This window comes from Tyto alba, unplaced genomic scaffold (genome assembly GCF_018691265.1).
Source record: "Tyto alba isolate M040663 unplaced genomic scaffold, T.alba_DEE_v4.0 Super-Scaffold_19, whole genome shotgun sequence".
Lineage (NCBI taxonomy): Eukaryota > Metazoa > Chordata > Aves > Strigiformes > Tytonidae > Tyto > Tyto alba.
In genome coordinates this window covers 10,719,531-10,733,792 of record NW_024881281.1, presented here as the reverse complement: position 1 = coordinate 10,733,792, position 14,262 = coordinate 10,719,531, and the positions used below count along the sequence as shown (strand labels likewise).

The window sequence follows — 14,262 nt, the reverse complement described above, 5'->3', positions numbered from 1 at the left end:
ACGGAGCCTGGCTGGCCCCAAGCGTCCGCCTCCCATGCCGCGGTGAAAAGCAAATTCCTTCCCTGCTAACCCACCTCTTTTTCTTAATGCTATAAAAACAAGGGGAGAAGATTTTGCTTGTTTTGCCCCCCAAAATGAAGCCACCACTCACGCTTGCAGCTCCAGTGCCTACGTGGTATTTGCAAGAATAAAGTCTTGGGGAAAGTTAGGGGAAAAACCCTGGGGAAATGGGGCTGCAAGTGGTGGCCTCGTCACCCCCACCCCTGTCTCCGTTGGCACCCGCAGCGGATCCCCAGGATCATTTTGGGAGTGGGAGGCAGCAGGGTGGAGGAAACCTGTGGCTCCAGCCTGGGATGGATTATTTGAGCAAACTAAAAGCAGTGGTTTGTTCCCTCCTGCACCAACGCAGTGGAAAGAATTTCCAGCTCCAGCTCCTGGGTGGAAAAGCTAAAAATCTGCGTTTAAATAGTAACAGGTTTTGGAAAAAGAAAAAAAAAAAAAAAAAAAACCATACACACACACAAAACCCCCACTACAGGAGCTTAAATAAAATAAAGCTTAAGCTGGGGTGTTTTTTTTTTTTAGTTTTGGGGTTATGATAGGGTTTTTTTTAGCTTCTCCTTATCTCTGCTTTGAGCAGACCCTTTCCGAAGGCTCAGGGAAAGGCAAAGGAGTGACTCTGTCACATTTGGGAACCTTCTGCCAGAATTGCCACAATCCCAACAAGAGACATGCTGCAATTTCAGTATATCCTCTTCTTACATCCTACAGTTACCATTTTATTTCCTCCTTTACTGCCCTAAAACTATTTTTTCAGCTAATTTCCCACTGATACCTCAGTGGTAAGTGTTAAGTAAATCGGAGACTTTTGCCCAGTAATGTTTTTTCACCCTTCTGGCCTCCTGCCCTTGGGTGCTCAGCACTTGGCTGCTCCCCACATCACAAGTGAGATGCCCAGATGCCAACCTGAGCCAAAACCCTTCCGACCCTGCACGGTGGCAGAAAAGCACCAACCAGGCCAGGGAAAATCTCTACCACGAATTTGTAACCCCTCCAGGCACGACGGGCTGCCACACACCACCACAAATAGGCCACTCACGGCGAGTCCAACACCCAGTGACAGAAAATTTAATAACATTTTCCTGGCAGCACCGGGGAATTGTTTAGGAAACCAAACAGAGGGAGCTGTGGAGGCGGCGGTGCCGGGAGCCCGGGCGATGCCCCACGCTGCCGGGGCAGCTCAGCCGCCCGCCCTTGCCCAGCCCCAGGGGGCTCCAAACGCCCCAGGGGGGGAATTTCAGCACCAAAAATTGGGTTGCACCTTCCAGCATTGAATTCTGAGAGACTTGGGGAAGAGCAAGGCAGAACTGTGTTTGGGGTTTTTCACTTAAAAAATAGGAAAAAATGAATATTTGGGCTGAAAAGGCAGGTAAGAAAACAAGACTAGGATGCGTTTTCAAAGTAGGATGCATTTGCTCCTGGAGGAGAGATGCTGCTCAGCATGCAGCAAAGGGCTCCTGCGGCTCAGTGTGGGGACTAGCATCCCTTAAAACCACCTCCTCGAGGATCTAGTGTGTGTTTACACAGAGCTAAGCATCTCTGATGAGGCTGTAAGTAACCACTGAGGATATCACACCTGTATGGCATGCCAAATAAGGCAATAAAATAACAAATAAGTAATAGAAATAGATAATTATAATAATAAATGTAACTGAAGTATTCCACCAGCCAAGGGCTGTGGGTGACTCCTGGTCGCCGGGCAGCTCAGGCACATCCCTTTGGCAGCATCCCTGCTCAGAGGCCATTTCTCCCACCGCCCCGGGGCCGGGACCAGCCAGCCCAGGGGCTCTCAGTGTTAAACCCCCCGGTACCCCCCGTTCCAGGGGAAGGCAGGCAGGGGGGGGGGGGTTACCTACCCCCCTGCCCTGTAACCCCAGCGTTCTCCCCGCTGTCCAGTGCCCATCTCAGCATACGACGCCAAAACCTCACACCCCAAACCTGCCCTTGGCGGGAAGGAAAGCACTTTGACATTTGGGCACAGCAAACAATATGCCACTTTTTTTTTTTTTTTTTTTTTTTTCTTGCTTGACATCATGTACGTGGTGGTAGGTTTTGGGTTGAATTGCAACTGGTGTGGACCCAGCTCCTGAGACAGCTGTAAGAGCTGACCGATGAGGGTTTGCAAGGTGAAACCCCTCAAAAGCAAAGTAAACCAGGAACATCAATTAAAAAAGGAAAAAAAAACAAACAAACAAACAAAACTACACGATACCACTTTTAAATCCTGACAGGATTTTCTCCCCTTCCCTGAAGAGATGAGGAACCCGCTCACCCTCACCCCTCCAAAAGCTGATGTTTTAATAGATACGCTTTAATATACACGTTTTAATAGATCCTGCTGCCACGTGTAGCCAAACCACAGCATACGATCCGGGCTGTGTATTTATGGATCAGGAAATCCCAAACTTTGCATGTTGGGTTGGAAGGAGACCCTGCCCCAAGCGTGGGGCCAAAGGGAGCCAACTCCAACCTAAAAGCACAGAGGTCTGGAGGGTGGGTTTGGGTTTTTTTTTGTTGTGGTTTTTTTTTTGGTTTTTTTTTTTTCCATTGTTTGTTTTCTGGAGGAAATGCCTCTGCCACTGCAAAACTTTGTGAAATTTGGAGGTTTGAATACAACATCTCAACACATCTCCTATCCACTGGTAAATAAAATTGGGCTGATAAAACGCAGACAGTGTATCCCCAGGGCGGTGCATCCTTCGACCCCGACCCACATGAGCTGCTTTTCAACTCAACTCAAACTGAGATTTTTATTATTAATTTTTTTTGCAAAACTTCTTGCCCTGGCTGACCTGTCTCCCTCCCCCACCACACACACTTGCTTTTTCTGGTATCTGTTCTCAGACCATGGTCTATTTTCAGCAGTCCTCTTGGATGGGTTTTCATGGAAAATGAAGTCTACACTGCCCTTAGTTTAGATTATATCAGAAGAAAAAAATTTCTGTAGGATAGAAAAGATCTGTTCTTCTGGATGGGAAAAAGGGTCAAGTTGGACAATTAATACTTTTCATGAATGAACTCTCTGGGGATCACAGATCTCTGTGTAGTTGAATGAGTACCCTTCCCGGAGCATGATACTCAGAGATCGCTGGAAATATGAATCCCATCTAGGGTTTTTCCATAATCTCCTTCCAAATATGTACAATATCTGTATGCGTGTCTATAAAGATGAACTATTTTTTTTAATATCTATACATACACATTACCAATATACATTTGTGTATAAGGATAACATTTGTTTATATATATATATACACATAGATACCTATACATATTTATGTCAAAAAGGGGTGAAAAGGGGAAGAATAATTTGAATTAGGCTTTTATAGATAAGAGCCCCAGCACAGGTGTGAGCCAGCACTGCAGAGCAACCCCATCTCCCCCCAGGTCACTGCAGGACTTCCCCCCAGAGAGGAGCAGATCAAAACACTATTGCTCCTCTGATGGGATTGCCATTTACCTGCAGGCAACAGAAGGTCCCTGACCTCCAAAGCGTGCAAAAGCCCAGAAAACCTGCAAAATCCAAAGGATGTGGTCCCCCTAGGGCAATCCTCTGCGGTGGCCGGAGCAGGAGGGCCAGGGACACAGCTCCATCGCTTGCTCTCTCCCATCCCGCACTGCTGAGCAAGCCTTTTTTATTTTTATTTTTATCCTCACTCCCCACATTTTCCTTTCAACCTTCTGTTGACTTGGAGGTTGCAAAATGGAAAAAGAAAAGTGCAAACAGGCAGGTAAAGGGAGGGTTATCCCAATCCCAGCTGCCCATCTCCCAGGGACGGGCGCTGCTGGCTCGGCTGAGTCGACGTTCTACAGGGCAAATCCTAAATCTCTGGGGACCCAGCCATCACCGGCGGGGCTGGAGTCCCTGCTCAGCTCATCGAGCTCCTCCTCAAGGATCTCTCTGCTTTCACTCCCTGTGGCGAGGGAAGCAGAAGAGAGAATCTCCCCCACCCACACACCCTTCACAAAAACCAACTGATTTTTATTAGCAACAAATGCAAGAAAAACTGTTTTCAAATGAGAAGGAGAAAAAACAAAATAAAAATCCCCACCCCTCCATTAAAGCAAATATGTAAAATACACAACACATTTGCTCAGAGGGTGGCTCTATAAGGGCTTCAGGGATTTTCTCCAATAAGATGAGGAAAAAAAAAAAAAAAAAAAGGAAAAAAAAAAAGAAACAAAGAGGCATTTTGCCCATTCATCTCCCCAGGAGGACATGGACCAGCCATGGGCACTAGTCTCAGCACAAGGGACAGCTTTCCCACCCAGCTCCTGGGAACAGCATGGCCACAGCCGGTGGCTTTGGGGATCACGGGTGAGCTGGAGGTTCTTTCTCTGGGATGGAGCAAAACCCGTCAGTGCCGGAGCTGCCCCGGCACCGTGTCCCCCACCGCTCCCGCGGCCGCCCGCACAAGGACACCCAACACAACCCTGCCCTTCGGTTCCAATTAACTCACATCCCTTCCCCACCTCCCCCCGCACGCTGGTTTAAAATACACATAGTGGCTAAATAGCAGGAAACACCCAAAGCAAAAATACCGTGGACAGGAACCCAGGGGCACAGGGGACACGCAAGAGCAAGGAGCGGATTTCCTCCCCAAAACATTGCACCTCCGATGTGGACGGTGACCCTGCCGCGCGGCTGGGCCGGGCCACCAGCACGGTGTCACTTGTCCTCGAGTGCCTTCACCCTTCAGCATGGATCTGTCCGCTCCCGATGGGGAAAAAAAACAGCTTTTTATTGACTGTGGTTTGTTTCCCCTCCATAAAGGGGTCTTTTATTCAAAGGTGTCCCATGGTGACTTGCAAATGTTAGTGTGGGGAAAAAAAAAAAAAAAAAAAATCTCAAATGAGATACGTATATATAAAAATATAATCTCAAATGAGAGAGAGGTATATATAATCTCAAATGGAACACATACGCATACCTATATATAATCACAAATGGGTTCATGTGGGAACACAGGTGACAAAGCCAGGACCTGCGTCAGTACACGCAGCAGGTTGCTGAACATCTATATTTTAGGAGGATTTTCATGATCAGAGCAGAGACACCTACATTTAAGGGCACTACAGGTCTAGGCTTCAGAGAGGTACAAAATTTCAGCTTTCAGCCGCCGCGGGTCACAATGAGACCATCCCAGCACATGGCCTGAAGAAGCCTGCTGCCTGAGGACGTGGTGGACGGGCGGTGCACGGGCACGGACCCCGTCCCTGGAGGTAAACGGGACTGCGGCCGAACCACAGCCTGACCTTGGACATACCACCTCTGCAGGTGAGAAAGAGAAAAAGGCTTTTATAGACTGATAACGAGCAGCCAAACCACAAAAACTGGGAGGTTCCCACAAAAAAAATAGCAAATACAAGTTATCGACACGAGGTTAATTGCTAGCAAGGATTAATTCAACTTCTCTGCAAAAGAGCAACACTTTGGACCCTAATCCAACCCTTCTTTTGCAAGGAGAATAGCTCAACTCCAGCAAGTCACCCACCTTGGAAAAGACCCATTAGCATTAATTGTGTTAATCCTAGCAGGAATAATGAGTCTCCTGTCCCGGCACTGCTCATCACCACCCGCACGGCCACTGCTCGGATGCTGGCGGAGCAGGCAGCTGCCTGCAGCCCTGCCCGTGAAGGGTTAACCACCCACGGAGGAGCCTCTGGCACACGCTCACGTCATGGAAATACTCAAGTAACCACAATTTTCTCTATTGCTTTTTGGCTCCGGTTCTTCAACATTTCTGAACTTCTAGCCCAGATCTCTGCTACCTGCTTTCCAGCGAGGTAATTGGTACAGACAGCAGCTCGACCAAGCAGTCGGTAATTTTTTTTTAATATAGGTTACTGTTATACTTTCTACCTCCAGTACTACCAACACTGCGATATAAAAAAAGATTATGAGTCACAATACTGGCAAAAAAAATAAATCAGATGCACAACAATAAATGGAGGTGGGATGGGGGAGTTGGTGCTTTCTGGGTTTTGTTGGGTATTAATATTGCAGCGGGTTGGACTGAGCACCAGCCAGCTCTGTCCTGCCCACCCAGCCCACCCACAGTGGCCGTGGGCCCCTCTCCTCCATCCCTCCCACCTTTCCCAGTCCTCCCAGTTTCCCCAGCATCAGCCGTTTCTCCTGCCTGAGGAGTACCAACTGACCAGGAGGGGCTGCCTTCACTGCCTTCACCCCATCTGAGATGCAACGGGTGGTCATCCACGAGTGCCGAGTGAGAACCAGGGGAAGGGGAGGGAAAAAGAAGGGGAGGGAAAAAAGGAAAACAGATTCAAAAAGCAAGCAGAAAAACCCATCCCTCTCCTGATAATCACAACCTGCCTTAATATTTCCAGCCTGTAACTGAGACCGGGAGCACCAGCAAGGCTCCTGGAAATCGTCAGCCCAGCGGCTCGGCTCCCGGCTGCTCTGCCAGCCGCTCGCCGAACCAACCCACAGCAAACCGGGCCCGGGATGAGCAGAGCCAGCCAAGGGGCCAGGCGGGGAGCACTGCTCAAGCGCCCGAATGGCCCTTTCCCAGGGGAAAAAAAATTAAATGGGAGTTTTAGAGCATCCTTGTGCAACGTCAGCATGCAGACGCCTGGCCTCACCTGCCGAAAGAGGTTTGTCATTCTGCTTTTACTGCCCCAGTTCCCCGTGGAGTGCAGTTTAGGTGTTGCTGCTCTTAATACTCCTTTTAACAGCCCTGAGAACATTCATGGGAACGGGGCACCCACCGACCCACCAGGTGAGATGGATGGACCAAGGGAAGGATTTTGTGGCTGCTCCGGACACAGCAATGCCTGGCAGGGAGCAGCCCCTTCCCCAGGAGCAGGGCTGGGTGGGAGACACAGGGTGCAAACACTCAACACCTGGCTCATGGCTTACAAAGAATAATCCCCCCAAACCCCAACATTTTGGAGGGGCATCAGCATCCCAACTGACTCTGCAAATGCTGTGCGTAGGAGAAAAATCAAAGCTGGCTCCTCCAGAGGTTTGATCATATGAAAAAGCGTCAAACCACCTCATTTTTCAGGACTCTGAAAATGAAAGCACCTCAGGGTTGTGTGCAGCCCCGAGAGGTTTCTGACGCCTTTTGATAACCGGTTCAGATCCCACGGCAAATCACAGGAGGGCAGAGGGAACGCTGCTCTCGGGGCAGGTTTTGTGCATCAGGGAGGGCGCAGGTCAGCCGTGCTCAGCCCAGCTCTCCAATGCTCCACACGGCAGCTATCACCCCCAGAAAAGAACAACCATCTGCTTTAAGTTGCCTGAAGTTGGCCGTGCTCAGCCCTACCTCGGGTCAGCATCTGCAATTTTGGGCACCAACGGGGATGTCCTGCGGGGCCCATGCAAGAAGCATTGCCTGGGCTGCGGCTGTGCCAGGACAGACCCGACCCGCAGGACGAGGTGATTTAGCAGCAGCCAAGGAGCCTCCTGCTTTCACACCATCCTTTCTGCAGGAGGAGATCAAATGCAGAGCGAAAAGGCAGCGACTTGGATGCTTCTCAAAAATTAAAATTCTCCTTGGTAGGAAGAAAGCAAAAGCAACACCAGGCGTTGGTGTGATGCTTTTTACTCAAGAAAAATGGTTTGGAGGGAAAGCTTTAAAAAGGAAAAAAATTTACTTGCAATGTAAATATCAATAGTATCTCTCAGAGATTTACCATGGAGCAATATGACCATAGAAATGCAACTCAGTAGCTTAAAATTGGATCTGGCGATTGGAGAAGGCTTAAAATACACAGAAATACCAAAGTTGCTAAAAAGGCCAAGAGTGAGCAGCCATGCGGCTGCACAGGGATGGTGAGGACTGCACCAGGCGGGCCAAAAACACTCAGTGCCAGGAGGGAGGTCAAGATAGGCACCCGAAATACTGGGGAAGGGGATTAGCCTGGGGCAAGGGAGGCAGTTTGCTGCTAACGGGGGTTTTGGAGAACCCACTCCAGCCCCTTTCTAGAAACAGGGCACCCCAAGCCAGCATCCAAGCATCCCGAATGCATCGACTCCTAAATCAGTGTTTTGTAGCGTAGGTTCCACCACCCCCAGCTTTAAAACCAGCAAATTAAATAAAAATATGAATGAAATAACATTTGTGCCATAGGGGAGGCCAACCCCAAGGGCACACACAAGACCTGCACACATAACCCCTTCCCTGCCAGCACAGCCCCTGCCTCTCCTCGCCCTGCAAATTTTCCCTCCCCAATTCCCACAGCATTTTAAGAGCAGACATAAGTTTTTCTGCACATTGTTCTTTATTCACAGGGGTCTTTTTAAAGGTAGGTATGAAAGCAGGTAACCTCAGAGGACAGCACAGGGATGAAAATCCCAAGTTTCCTCTTGTCAGATCAGGAAAATTTTGTGTAGTCTCTCCCTAAATTTGAAGGCGCTCGCAAGGTTTTAATGCCTCAGCATTTCTCCTAAGGGAATGGATTTGGAGGAGGAGGAAAAAAAAAACCCTGTAGCATGTTTATGAATCAGACTGCTAAGCGTGTGTTTCGGGGGTGGAAAAGGTGGGCGATGCGCAGAGGAACAGAGAGCAGAGTTAGATGAGTCAGAAAATGCTGCTTTTCCTCTCCTTACCGGCTTCTCAAATATTTCAGCATGAAATAGAAATTTTTTTCTTTTTTATTATTGTCAGGAGAGAGTTGGAGTGTAACCTTGGCTGGTTAGCAACCGCCGGCAGCTAACCCGACGTGAAGTAACACACCGCCACCCGAGTACGCACGGGGCGCGTGCACGCACACGCGTGTGCCGAGGGAGGCACGTACACACGCACCCACAGCCCGGGGCACAGGCTGGAAAGAAAGAATATATCAGTGGGTTTCGCTGCTGCCTCTAGCAAAGCAGGGGCTCGGATGTGTGCTCCCACCGAAGAGCAGAAAGTTCCTCGTGAATAAGCCTCCGTGGGCTTCGGGGGAGCGGTAACATTGCACAGGCTGGATTCGGGCTCGGGAATGTCTCCCCTTCCCACCCAGGTAGGCTCAGGCACACACAAGGACTCAGAGAACCTAAAATAAAGGTTACAGAGATGTAAAGATGTGCGTTATCAAAGAAAAGTCAATTTACTCACGGGCTTTGAGTTCACCCAGCGCTGAAGCTGGCTTGAATAACACTTAAAGCAGCCATCACGTAAACACGGTTATTACCGCACCTTGTGTGAGGCGCGGGAGGTTTTGAAGAGCATCAGGTACCACGGTGGGGGTCAAGGAGGGGATGGGTGAGACCCCGAGGAGGGCTGAGGGGCAGGGCCCGATCCTGCCCGGCGGCGTTGCCACCGCAGACGGCAGCAGGGCTCCTGCTTCCCAGCCCAGAGAGATGAAATTCAAGACGAGATAAACGCCCCTATGCTGCAAACAGCCGCGCGCTTGACTCCACTGACATTCACAGGCCATTTAGGTTACCAGTGAAGCAAATAAAATTATGCATATGCTTTAACGCTAGCAATATCCTGCCTGAAATGTATGCTCATTTACACATGGAAATCCATTTAGAAGAGAGAAATCACAGCTATATTTAAAACAGAAAATCACTTGACTGTCCACGGGGCAACTCCCGTTTACATCTGTCATTCCTTGGCAAAACTGAAATCATTTCAGGGTATACTGTGCCCTTGGTTTTACATTTAGAAATGAAAGTGCTTGCACCCTTGTTTCAGCCTATTCTAAGAGATACACATTTTTGCTTTTGTATAAAAAAAAACAACCAAACAAACAACAACAACAACAAAAACAAAACAAAACAAAAAAAAAAACCAAAAAAAAAAAAAAACCAAAAAAAACAAACCCCAACCAAACTGTTGTGGTGTAAAAACAACCTGTGGAGCTTGGTGCTGGTGGAGGGGAGGGGGCATAGGGGAGGCTCCTGCCCAGCACACGTGGAGCATCCAAAGCATTTATTAGTTTAAAATTGACTTGGAAGATTCAGGAGCCTTTTGTGAATCGCCATGGTGAGACCCAAACGTTCTGCAGCTTCTCCAGTTTCCCTGGCAAATGAAATGGCCATGCTGACAGCACTGATGACAGATCTGAAACTGGAACAAGAGCTCTTCCTAACAGAGAAATATCTTCTTCCAGTCCAGTAATCTATATCTCACTGCTTGGCTGCCAAGCCACTAACTGGAGATATTAAATAATCAGTATTGCTCTCTGTTTCCTCCTGCAAATGTAAATGTGAGCATGGGAACTGAAAAAGCAATTTTAGGCTTCAAAAGAATGCTCCCTTCAAAAAAAATTTTTTTTTTTTTTTTAATATTAAACACACCAATGGGCACTGTTTCTCACTTAACATTGCAGCTCGTATTTTTGAAATGCATCAACACAATAAAAAAAGCAGACAGCCACTCTCCAAAGTGTGTCAGGAGGCAGTTTTTAAGAAAGATGATGTATTTTAGATTGTGATTCATGACCGTACTGGCAGTTTGATTTCAGGTTTAGAAGGAAATGAATGAATGTGAGACAAGAGGGTGCAAAAATGAAACTATCTGGAGCTGGAGGTCTGCTCTGCGCTTCAAGCCATGCAAGATTTGAATCTTCTTCCCCCTTCTGCACGAGCTCAAGCAAGTCACTGAACTGCCCTGCACTTCCGCTGCCAGAGCTTAATTAATAATCCTAAATTAAAACGCGGTTCAGTACAAGCCATCCGGGTGCGAGCCCGGGTCGCCGTCCCACGCTGCTCCCCGCAGCAGCTCTCCTGAAAGGAGCACCCAAGGGCACCCCGGGGACATCGGCTCCCGCTGCCGTGACATAACCTGCAAGTTCTCGCCATGCTGGAAAAAAGGTTATTTGCTTAACATCGAGCTTTTAAACCAAACAAACCGCACAGGCTCCCATTCCGCATGATTTGAAGCTGTGCTAACCTGTCCCCATCTCATTCACGCCACAATATAAATACTGTACAAAAAAAAAAAAAAAAAAAAAAAAAAATCGCAAAAATTCAGAATTCTTAAAAGTCTTCAAGGACAGTTGCACTGCTGGTTGCACTGCCCACGTTACTGCTCTCAACATCCGTGCACATCACTGTGAGTCGTGTTGCAGAGGAGATGCAGGGCTCTGCTCTGAAGGCGAAAGCCACGGGACATCCCAAAGTCAGCAGCTCTTGCGAAGCAACAGCCAGCAAGAAAGCCAACGCTGGGCTGGATGGGAAGCAAAACTGCACAGAGAGGCGAGCGCAGAGCCATTGCTTGAGAGAGGAGGAAGGAAGAAGAAAAAAAAATAGAAAGACAAACTAACTGCCGCCGCTAACCCTTTGCTTTGCACCTATGTCAGATGTTCAGGCTACCTTTGTCAAGGCAGAGCGGCCGGCGAGCCTGACTCAGCGCCGATGAGTCACTCGGGCAAACAGGAGGATGAAGCCACGGCGAGCCCCACGGCGAGCCCCACGGCGAGCCCCACGGCGAGCCCCACGGCAGGGATGGCTGCAGGTGACACGCTGCTGCACCGCTCAGACCAGCCCCGGGGCCTGAGGGACGGTGCCAAAATGTTGGGAGCAATTACACCTTGACATCAGCCTGTTTGCTAAGGGGGTGTTTTGCATTCAGCCCCCAAAGCAGAGGGATCCCTCCCCTCCCTGCTAAGCGGATGGGTCCCCAGTTGTCCTCCCCCAAAACCAGGTGGCACGAGGACAGGCGCGACGCTCCGCTGCTCGCACCCTGTGCGGAGCGCGCCGGGGTAAGAGCTCCCACGTCCAGCCCCAACCGCCCTGGCTCAGGGAACAGAGCAGAAGCTGCCGGGTGCGGGGAGCACTGGCGGGATGGGGGTCCCCGAGCACCCCAAGCACAGCCCAGCACGCAGGACTGCAGCTCCAGGGCTGGTCTGGAGGAGGCACAGCCCTCGCATCCCACCTCCCACAGCCCTCTCAATGAATAAAGATGCCGAGAGCAGCCCTGCCAGCATCTACTCAGTCTTTCCTCAGCCTCATCCATGAGGAGCAAGTGAAAAGCAGATGCAACAAGCTCCAAGCCTGGATGAGTTTACACTCTTATCTCCTTGCACAACTTCAAGAAAGGACTTGCTACTCCAAAGCCCTGCAGCAAACTCACCCCCAAACCCTCCTGTTTCCGTATGCAGAGTTGGTGACCTGCCTTCCATCACAGCCTGAACAATCCAAATCACTATTTACCCTGGTAGGGTCGGACACCCCAGCAACTCCTTCCCACGCACACTGAACACTTACAAAACAAAAGTTTTAAAATTCCCCTTATCCAACCCAAGAAGATGCCCAGCTGCTCAGCGAGGGCCCCGCGGTGCAGCGAGGCCGGCGCACGTCCCGTCACCCCATCTCCCCCCACCACCCCATCTCCCCCCGCCACCCCATCTCCCCCCGCCACCCCCTCTTTTTCCGCGGCAGCACCCACGGCCCAGCCAGGGCTGTGGCGAGCCGGGAGAGGGGTGTCCCCCCCACCTTCGTTTTGAGGCTTCCCTCTTTCACCCAGAGGCAATGGGAGAACTTCCCTCTCTCTTTCCTGGCGACGTATCCGTGTCCCTGCCCCGCCGGAGGAATTAATACCCCGCTAATTGCCCGTACGCCCAGTAATTAGCCCTTAATGAAAGCCGGCAAACATTCCCCTAATCAACAGGTGCCCCGCAGCAAAGCCCCGGGGCGGGGCGGGGGGGGGGGGGATGCCCTTCCCGGTCCCCGGCGGGATGCCGGTGACCCGTTCGGGCAGCCCCATCCCGGCTCCCCCCCGGCTCCCCCCGCGGGCCGGTCCCGTCCCGTCCCGTCCCGTCCCGTCCCACTCACCATTGGGGCCGTACTTCTCCCGGTTGCGGCGGACCTGCTCCGGGCTGAGCCCGCAGCTCTCGCTGACACCGAAGCGGCGGAGGACGTCGAGCACCGGGAGGCTGTGCGCCGCCTCCATGCCCCGGCCCGGGGGGATGCTCGGGGAAGGGGAAGGGGAAAGGGGGGGGAGGGAAAGGGGGGGCTCACGGAGGGCACACGGGGTGCCCGCTCGCACGCCGCTGCCTCGGCACCTCTCCGCCCGCCGCCGGGCCCGCCTCCTCCCGCCGGCACCGCCCTGCCCGCCGCTTCCCCCGCCCCCCCGGGGCCGCCCTGCCCGCTCCATCACCCCCCCCAATCCCCCCGGGGGCCACCCTGCCCGCTCCATCCCCCCCCCCCGGGGGTCGCCCTGCCCGCTCCATCCCCCCCCCCTCCCCCCTGGGGGTCGCCCTGCCCGCTCCATCCCCCCCCCCACCTCCCCCGGGGTCTGCCCTGCCCGCTCCACCCCCCTCCCGGGACACCCCGGTACGTGTGGGAGCGGGGTGCCCCCGGGCCCCACCCCCCACCCTCCCTTTGCAACCCAGGTTGCAAACCTGACTCTTTCCCCCCTCACTTTTTTTTTTTTTTCTTTCCCTTATTATTTCCAATTCTTGTAAATTATTTCCAAACTTGTCCGAAGTGATGCTGGCAGCCCTCCCGCCGAAGGGGAAACGTCCCCAGGTTGCTGGTTGCTCGTTCAGGTGCTGGGGGATATGGGAAGGGGTCGTGCAGCCCCTGCCCGGCTGTGCGGGGAGAGAGGGTCCCCCCCATCCCCTCCATCACCCCTCTGCCAGCAGCAAGGTGGGAATGCTCCCCCAGCCTTGCTGGAAGCAGACCGGGTCCGTGTCCATGTCCATGTACCTCTGCGGGACCAGAGGCAGTGTCTGAAGCAATTCCTGGCAGCAGGAATTTGCTGCCTGACACTTGTTAAAACCACCGCTGACACTGTCCCCGTGGAGGCAGCGGGTCTGGAGAGAGGCAGCTGTGCCGCGCCGCCTTCGTCCTGTGAAATGTGAAATGTGAAACGTCACCGCAGGGAGATGCGGGGAGGAACCTGGGCACCTCGCACGGACCTGGGCATCGGTCTCACGGTGCGCGTCCCGGGCCATCACCCTTCTCGCTGCCCGGCGGCGGAAGGCACAGCACCTGTGCTGGAGTGAATGGGCTCATTCTGGAGGCACCCGTGGGTTTTGCAACGGTTCAGCACTGCAGGGCTGGCCTCGACCCCTCTCGCTGCCCTTTTTATCCAGGCCCCCCCATCCCCTCCTGCTCGGATCGGGGAGGGCCAGCGTCCCGATTACACAAGTGCTTTACATCACTCTTCTGCAACACTTGCTCACAACTACTTAAATGACTGTTTCTAGCAATAAAATGACTGTTTGTAGCAGATCCCTCACACAGCAGAGACCAGCAGCGGTAACGTGAGGAGTTACCCCAATCTGGTAAAGGAAGGT

The 14,262-nt window shown here is 51.8% G+C and overlaps 1 protein-coding gene across 10 annotated transcripts in view; it reads right to left on the bottom strand.

Moving 5' to 3' along the window:
- The window catches only part of ATP2A3 (ATPase sarcoplasmic/endoplasmic reticulum Ca2+ transporting 3), a 53,259-nt gene extending 40,225 nt beyond the window's left edge, over positions 1-13,034 (bottom strand). For 6 of the 10 annotated variants that reach the window (XM_042791479.1, XM_032993707.2, XM_032993711.2 and 3 more), the window contains exon 1: positions 9,207-9,468. In XM_042791479.1, the coding sequence (XP_042647413.1) occupies positions 9,207-9,447 (241 nt within the window). In that variant the 5' untranslated portion in view covers positions 9,448-9,468. Of the gene's footprint in view, positions 1-9,206; positions 9,470-12,793 lie in introns of those variants that run through there. The other 4 variants (XM_042791478.1, XM_042791480.1, XM_032993710.2 and 1 more) reach the window with 2 other exon arrangements.
- Between the last annotated feature and the right edge of the window lie 1,228 nt (positions 13,035-14,262).